This window comes from Myxine glutinosa, chromosome 2, assembly GCF_964187855.1.
Source record: "Myxine glutinosa chromosome 2, kmMyxGlut1.1, whole genome shotgun sequence".
Taxonomy (NCBI): Eukaryota; Metazoa; Chordata; class Myxini; order Myxiniformes; family Myxinidae; genus Myxine; species Myxine glutinosa.
Window position 1 is genome coordinate 253,102,409 of NC_136262.1, and position 8,802 is coordinate 253,111,210.

Below are 8,802 nucleotides of genomic sequence, written 5' to 3' on the forward strand. Positions count from 1 at the left end.
TATCATTTACATTCTCATTTGTTTCCCTCATATCCACAAATCAAAGATATGCAACTTTCATATTTTAACAGATGAAACATCCAAAATCATTGAGTCCTTCAAAGAAGGAGAAATGGAAACTATGCCAGACGACTGCCCGAAAGAGTTTCAAGATCTTGTCAACCGAGCACAAAAAAAGGATCCGTTCGATCGTCCCACTGCAAAAGGTATGGAATTTAAAAAAAAAAACTTTTTATGAAGTGCTCACAATGTTAAATAATTACTGCCAGGTGAAATGAAAACATGCCATAAAGCTAGGCAACGACTCCTTGTAAAATCTGTTTATTGGATTTAAAAAATAACATGAAAGTAGCTATTGAGTTCAAACTTGAGAAGGACAGGAATTTACCTTGTAGTTGGTTGTTGAGGTTTTTATTTCTTGGAATCAAAGGTGTTCTGCAGTATAGCAATGCAGAACAACAATCAGGTTAAGTCAAAGATAAAAATCATCATTTCCCGGAATGCATAAATTTCTACAAACAGCTAACTAACTACCTGTCACCTCATAACATGATACAAATCACAGGAAAAACAAGCCCGAACTTGCACAAATTTGTTATAAAGAAAAACGTGCTGGATTCTGAATTATTCTGGATTGTAGAATATTCTGGACTCGGTTTTTTTTTTTGTTTTTTTTTCTGTACACAGAATCGAGGCTCGTGAAAGAGCTAACATTTATCACACAAACAAATCAAACAGGCAAACAAACAAAGTATATAAAAAGGGGAGCAGTAGACAAGATGGGGGAGAGAAGGGGAAGAACATAAACATAACATTTGAGAGCAGGGGCATCGGGAATGTGTGGGAGGAAGAGGGCTTGGGGGGAGGCGGCGTGGGAAGGGGGGTGGGGGGGGATACGTACAAACACAAGGACACCAAGGACTTCCAGGAAAGAAGTTGGCATTTCAAAAAAGTGGATTTGGGGTGAAATTAGCGGGGGTAGCAAAGATCAAGGTTTTGGATGGGGGAAGATAAGAGATGGTGGTGAACAGATGTTTTAAAGACCTGGAGGGAGGAGTGGGATTGAAGAGAGTAAGGGAGTTTGGTCCAGAGGCAGGAGAAAAGAGGAATGAAGGAGTGAAGGTGAGCAGAGAGTCTTGATTTTGGCAGTTTAACCAGAAGAGGGTTGCAGGCAGATCTTGTGCAACCTGTAGGAATATTTGGGGGACAGAGCCCAGAGAGAGCTGGAGGAGCAAGGCCTGAGAGGAGTCGGTAGAAGACAGAAAGACCACCAACCTGCCTGCGGTGAGTAAGTGAAAGGCCCTCGGAGGTAGCTTCATCGCGGGAGATTCCAATGATTCTGAACGCTTTGGTTTCAACAGCATGAAGCCGAGCTAGGTGTGAGGAAGGAGCACCAGACCAGAGGGGAGAGCAGTATTCCATAGAGCTGCGGATGAAAGCCTTGTAAGTGGTGAGGAGCTCAGGTGTACCAAGGAAGGACTTCGCACGATGGAGGATGCCCAGTCAGCGACTGGCTTTGGAGGCCAGATTTGAAATGTGGTTTTCCCAGGAAAGATCATGGCAGATAGTGAGACCCAAAAGATTGAGTGACAGAACTTCTTGGAGAGGATTATTCAGAAAGTGGATGGGAGGGTTGTGTCCAGTCGGTCTTTTCGGAGAGACATCGTAAGAGTGTGAGATTTGTCAGGATTGAAAGACATGTTCCATTTGTTTGCCCAGTCTGAGATTTTGTCCAGGTCTGCAGAGAGTGAGGAGGCTGCAGACTGCCGATCTGAGGGATGAGGAATGGAGCGACAGAGTAGAGTCGTCAGCAAAGCGATAGAGAGGATTTTCAAGAGAGTCAGAGAGATCATTGATGAAGACCAGACAAAGCACAGGGCCCAGAACACTGCCTTGGGGAACTCGAGCCTGAACAGGAAGAGGAGATGAGAGAAACCCATTCAGGGCCACACGTTGACTACGACCAGAGAGGAAGTCCGCCATCCTTGCGTGGAGATTTCCATGGATACCAAAGGAGGCGAGTTTGGTGAGCAGAGCGGGGTGCCAGACCGTATCGAAGGCATGTGATATGTCCAGGGAGACAGCTCTAATTTCCTGTTTGGTGTTGAGGACCTCCATCCATTGTTTAGAAAGCAGAAGCAGCATGTCCAGAGTAGAGTGACCTCGTCTGAAACCAAATTGATGGTCAGAGATCAAGCCATTGGAGAAGAGGAAGGATTTCATATCTGAAGCAATGATGGATTCCATGACTTTGCTGATAATTGGGAGAAGTCTGATTGGTCTGTAGTTGCTAGGATCTGTTTTTGCACCTTTTTTGTGCAAAGCGGTGATGTTGGCTGATTTCCAAGCAGATGGCAGATGACCTTGAGCAAAAGAGAGGGTGAAGAGAACAGAAAGAGGGATTGAAAGAGTGGAAGAACATGATTTTAGGACCCGTGGGCTGATGCCGTCAGGACCAGTTGCAGAATCAGAGTCGAGGGTTGACAGAAACTTTTCCACCTTGTCAGGAGGAAAGGACACAGTTGATATCTTGTATCACAGAGTTTACTGTGAGGACACAGAGTTTACAAGTTGATATCTTGTAGCTTGGTATTCTTGGTATTGTTGGTATTCTTGTTGTTTGGTATCTTGGTAGATTTTCTTTTTTGAGGAATTTTGTGTCATCCCTCCATAGAAAGTCTTCCAAATTTCGGATGTATCATCAATTCAATTTGAAGTTTGACATCAGATTTCAAATTGTTGATTTTTATGCGATTATATATTCCTGATATTCTCCTCCATGCATCCCCCCCTCCTCCCCGTCCCTGGGTACCACAGATGGTGTTGGACCCCCAGGTGTACTAAACCACCATTTAGATTTTTTTTCTCCCTGCACTCTCAACACTGTATTCCGTTTCCGAGCTCTATCTTCGAACTGGCTGGGCCTTCTGCAATGAAATTTTGCATCAATAATGTGAATCAATAATTTGAGGGCATGACCCAGTTATAGACAGTTAAACATTTTCACCAAAACTCGACTCAGGTTTGTCCAATCAGAACGGAATTGCCCTCTCTAGATAGCCTTGAGTAAGTCGCATTATGCTTCATTTACATCACACCCCTCCGAGTTAAAGGTCAAGGTCAAAGGTGATCTGAAAAAAAACAAACATTTTTATCATCACAATTTTGCCAATGTGAAATCTCAATGACCGCTTGGCCTTCCAAGATGTTTTTGTATCATAATGTTGTACATGCACTGATGTTGTGCACCTGATATTTGACGATTCGTGTCCTTGACCTACCTTTTTCGGATTGTGACGTAATTCACAAAAAACACATTTGTGGGCCAAGGGTAAGTCACCAACTTATTCACATGAATACAAGACAGACAGGTTAGCCCCTGAAACTTTGGATCCCTACTCGTCCCTTATTTACCAACCGATTGCTCTGAAACCCGATAGAGCCCTTCTACTCGATGGTCTGCACAATCGCACAGGCTTTGATTTTTCAATTTCGGATCATGGAGGTACCCAGGGGGGTTAGCCCCTGAAACTTTGGATCCCTACTCCTCCCTTATTTACCAACCAATTGCTCTGAAACCCGATGATCTGCAGGATCACTCGGTCTTTGATTTTTCGATGTTTGGATCAGGGGGCCTCCCAGGGAATCATGGGGCTCCCAGAGGGTTCCCCCAAATGAATCAGCAGAGGTCTAAAGTAGACCTTTAGAGATGACCGTCAGCCCACTCGGGGCTATTTATTTGGTATGGGATTCTATTGTATAAGTATATAACAAACAATTCCTTCAGCCTCAACATTTTTAGTGTGGAGAAAAGTTTTTTAAAATTTAAAATTCTGAAAGTGTGAAAATTGTTTGCTGTGTGAATATTTGTGTTTCAGACCTTGTTGAACAGTTGATGGACCTTCACGGGAATTTTGACGATTAGAAGAAAGAAAGGACCGCCTTTCGGGGCCATTTTTCCCCGCAAAGCAGGGGTTGGCCTTTTTTGGGTACCGTGGTCCCCTTTTTGAAGCAATGTTTTACAGCCGGCTGCCCTAGGATCCCAAGCCGGCACCCTAACCGCTAAGCCTTGAAATTAAATCGTCCTTATTTTGAGCCATTTTAAAGGGGTTTGATATTAAGACTATATGGAGCAATCAGGATGAGCATTTATGAAACTTACATGATTTATGACACTTACAGAATGCAAACCCATCACTTTTATAGTCACTCGGTTTTCCTGCCAGCAATTTTATAACGAATCTTGGGAATCTGAACTTGACCTTTACTATGAAGGCTTCTTCAAATTCAACACTTTTGTTTCCACCGACTTTAATTTGGAGAACCTCAAAAGAACGAGGTTTCTCTTTTAATTGCTTCTCTTATCATTTGATTGTTTCATGCAATTCATATCATACGTATCGCACAGTGGTGGCTTCTTGACGAAGACATTTGACTGGCATTCCCGAGGTTGTGGGTTCAAATCCAGCCAAAGGCAGCAGTATTAGGTATTTTTATTTTAACCTTCAGGAAGTACATTTGTTTTCAGGAAAACTACCACATCATGATTTGATTGTTCGTAAAAACACAGCTGGTTTAATTAACGATCTTCATGGTGAGGATAATCTGCCTGTCCCACCTGGTCTGTCAGTCCATTCATTGTGGTGGATTCTGATTCCCTTCTGTTGTCACAGAACTCCAATCTTAATGTTCATGGAGGTACCCAGGGGTCTTAGCCTTCCGCAATTTAAACTTCAAATAAACCTCCACATTCCCCTTTACATCCCTGAAAGGGACATGCAAAATTCAGTTCAAAATCCTGCAATGTAATTCACTGCAGTATATTCAGCACTTCTGCTAATTCGATCTTTTTACATATATATTCCATAGCGTTGCACTTTGATTACTGAAACTCACTGTTAGGTCTACCTGCCTCTTTGGTCCGACAACTTACGTCAACCCCTTGCAACATATTCAGAATATGGCAGCCAGGCTCAAATAGTTAAAGCTCAGAAATCTGTTTGCATCACTCCTTTTAAAGATACCACACACGCCTGCATGAACTTTACGATCTTAAAATAGGGAATCTCCTGCTAGTTGCTCGATATTTGCTCCTCAAATGTGGAACTGTCTTTTAAAACTCACAAAACCTCATCAATTAGTTTTTAAATCTCTCCTAAAATCCCATCTTTTCAAACTTGGTTCTCTTAATTATTTTGATCTGCTGACCCTTCCTTTCTTTATAAAGCACTTTGGGATTTTAAAACGACAATTAAGAGCACTGTTTAATAAATGAATTGATTGCATGTGACTGAACTTGAACAAATGCTATTTTTTGTAAATTTGTCGCATTCTTGTTGAATGGATATAAAAGTGGTTCACAAATTATTTCATCTGGGAAAGATTATAATGATTACGATTTCTCGTTAACCACTTCAATTTTGGATCTGAGATATTTACATCATCGTTTCTAAATGCAAATACTCTGTGTCTATGCTGTACTTGGGTGGCATTTCCAGCTGAGGTGAAGAAACAGGATAGCCTGTTTAAACGATTATCATTGATTGCTAGTTTTGAGCCATAAAATAATCATCTGGGATGTTCTCGACTAACTTGTTTACAGAGAACTATGCATCAAATCTATATATTTTCCAGAATTCCTGTTGCTATTTCATTTATTAACTTGCTTTCCGTTTGGTTTTTCCATTTCCATTATTTTTCCATTTTACCATCAACCTCAACACTTATAAAGGCAAAAGGAGGAGCACAACAACAAATTATGATTCTTACAAAATACCTTGTATAATACTACACTTTTATCTTTCACTTTTAATTTACTTTATTTGTTTTGTACTTGTTACATCTGCCACCGAACGTGAATCTTTTTTTCTTTTCTTTTTTTGTATACAAGATCGAGGCTCGTGAAAGAGCGAACATTAATCACACAGAAAGACAAACCGACACATAAAACAAATAACATCGGGAGCGGTAGACAAGATGGGGAGAGAGGGGGAAGGACACAAACACAACATTTGAGAGCAAGGACCGAGAGACATGGAGACATCGAGAGATCTGTGGGAGGGAGAGGGCTTTGGGGGGGAGGCATGGGAAGGGGGGGGGGGGTGGGAGAGGTATAAAACATATGGACACTGCCAGGACTTCCAGGAAAGAAGTTGGAATTTCAAACAAGGTGGATCTGGGGTGAATTAGTGGGGGTAGAAAAGATCAAGGTTTTGGATGGGGGAAGATAAGAGATGGTGGTGAACAGCTGTTTTAAAGACCTGGAGGGAGGAGTGGGATTGAAGGGAGTGTGGGAATTTGTTCGAGAGGCGGGAGAAAAGAGGAATGAAAGAATGAAGGTGAGCAGCGAGCCGAGATTTCGGCAGTTTAACCATCAGAGGGTTGCTGGCAGATCTTGTGCGACCTGTAGGAATATTTGGGGGACAGAGCACAGAGAGAGCTGGGGGAGCAAGGCCGGAGAGGAGTCTGTAGAAGACAGAAAGACCACCTACCTGCCTGCGGTGAGTGAGTGAAAGACCCTCAGAGATAGCTTAATCGCGGGAGATTCCAATGATTCTGAAAGCTTTGGTTTCAACAGCGTGAAGCCGAGCTAGGTGTGAGGCAGGAGCACCAGCCCATAGGGGAGAACAGTATTCCATTGGGCTGCGGATGATAGCCTTGTATGTGGTGAGGAGTTCAGGTGTGCCTCGGAAGGACTTCGCACGACAGAGGATGCCCAGTCGGCGACTGGCTTTGGAGGCCAGCTTGGAAATGTGGTTTTCCCAAGAAAGATCATGGCAGATAGTGAGACCCAAAAGGTTGAGCGACAGAACTTCTTGGAGAGGATTGTTGAGAAAGTAGATGGGAGGGTTGTCCAGTCGATCTTTTCGGAGAGACATAGTAAGAGTGTGAGATTTGTCAGGATTGAAAGACATGTTCCACTTGTTTGACCAGTCTGTGATTTTGTCCAGGTCTGCAGAGAGTGAGGAGGCTGCAGACTGCCGATCTGAGGGAAGAGGAATGGAGTGGCAGAGAGTGGAGTCATCAGCAAAGAGATAGAGAGGATTTTGAAGAGAGTCAGAGAGATCATTGATGAAGACCAGAAAAAGCACAGGGCCCAGCACACTGCCTTGGGGAACTCCAGCCTGCACAGGAAGGGGAGATGAGAGAAATCCATTCAGGGCCACACGTTGACTACGACCAGAGAGGAAGTCCGCAAGCCATGCATGGAGATTTCCATGGATACCATAGGAGGAGAGTTTGGTGAGCAGAGCTGGGTGCCAGACCGTATCGAAGGCACGTGATATGTCAAGGGAGACAGCTCTGATTTCCTGTTTGGCATTGAGGACCTCCATCCATTGTTGAGACAGCAGAAGCAGCATGTCCAGAGTAGAGTGACCTGGTCTGAAACCAAATTGATGATCAGAGATCAAGCCATTGGAGAAGAGGAAAGATTTCATATCCGAAGCAATGATGGATTCCATGACTTTGCTGATAATTGGGAGCAGGCTGATTGGTCTGTAGTTGAAAGGATCTGTTTTTGCACCTTTTTTGTGTAAAGCGGTGATGTTGGCTGATTTCCAGGATGCTGGCAGATGACCTTGAGCAAAAGATAGGGTGAAAAGAACAGAGAGAGGGTGAGATAGAGCGGCAGAGCAGGATTTTAGGACCCGTGGGCTGATGCCGTCTGGTCCAGTTGCAGAATCAGAGTTGAGGTGAGACAAAAACTCCTCCACCTTGTCAGGAGAGAAGGACACAGAGTCCAGGAGCAGTTGGGTTCGACTGGGAAAGGTGGGAACAGAAAGAGATGGGGTTGGGACTAAAGATTTTGAGGCAAACTCAGAGTTGAGGCATTCGGCTTTGTCACGTGCGATGTCAACTGTGTGGCCATTTGAGGTAAGGGGGGGGATGGAGGGGGAACAAACACCACAAACGGATTTGACCAGACGCCACCAGGATTTGGAGGAAGGAGACAGGTTTGAGAGTTCATTCTTGAGTGAGGAGAGATAGTGCTTCCTGGCACTCCTGAGGGTAGACACACACTTGTTCCGAGCTTGGTGGAAGGAACTGAGATTGCCTTCAGTTGGATTAGCCTTCCAAGAAGCAAAGGCAAGTTGTTTCAGGGCAACTGCCTCACCACAAGATTCAGTGTACCATGGACGGGAGGAAGGGTAAGACAACTGAAGACGAGATGGGATAAATCTGTGCATGAGAGAGAGCAGTTTGCTTTGGAAGAATTCCCAGGAAGAATTTATGTCAGAGGCAGTGGAGATGGGAGACCAGTCCAGATGATTGATGGCTGCTTGAAGACCGTCCCAGTCGGCCTGAGTGAAATGCCAGACTCGTCGACACTGAGGAGGCTCTCTGAGAATGGCCAGAGAGATGTCCACTTTGACAAGCACATGATCAGAAGAACTGATTGGAGCAGAAGAAGAGCAGCAGACATTAGCAGGGAAGTTAGTCATAACCAAGTCTAGAAGAGAAGATACTCCATTGGCTGAGATCCGGGTCAGGAAATTGACAGATTGTGTCAATCCCAGTGAGTCACAGAAGTCCTTTGCTGAGGTGCCATGACTGGTGAGAGAGGAACCCACACTCAACCAGGTGGCATGATGACAGTTGAAGTCACCACATATGAGGAAGAGAGAGTTGGGATGAGTGGATAGAAGTTGGTCCATGTTGTGAGACAGTGAAATGTAAATGGAGTCATCACTGTTTGGGGGACGGTCCAGAACACATATGAACAAAAGGTGGGAGCGGAGAGGAAGCCGTAGCCAGAGGTACTCCTGGGGGTGAGGAGGAGAGAGGGCAGTGCAAGGAGAG

The 8,802-nt window shown here is 44.2% G+C and overlaps 1 protein-coding gene across 2 annotated transcripts in view; it reads left to right on the plus strand.

Moving 5' to 3' along the window:
* LOC137420662 (mixed lineage kinase domain-like protein) overlaps positions 1-5,367 on the plus strand; it is a 64,704-nt gene extending 59,337 nt beyond the window's left edge. For both annotated transcript variants that reach the window (XM_078772431.1, XM_078772432.1), the window contains 2 exons: positions 72-206; positions 3,879-5,367. In XM_078772431.1, the coding sequence (XP_078628557.1) occupies positions 72-206; positions 3,879-3,925 (182 nt within the window). In that variant the 3' untranslated portion in view covers positions 3,926-5,367. The remainder of the gene's footprint in view (positions 1-71; positions 207-3,878) is intronic.
* The last annotated feature ends 3,435 nt before the right edge of the window (positions 5,368-8,802 follow it).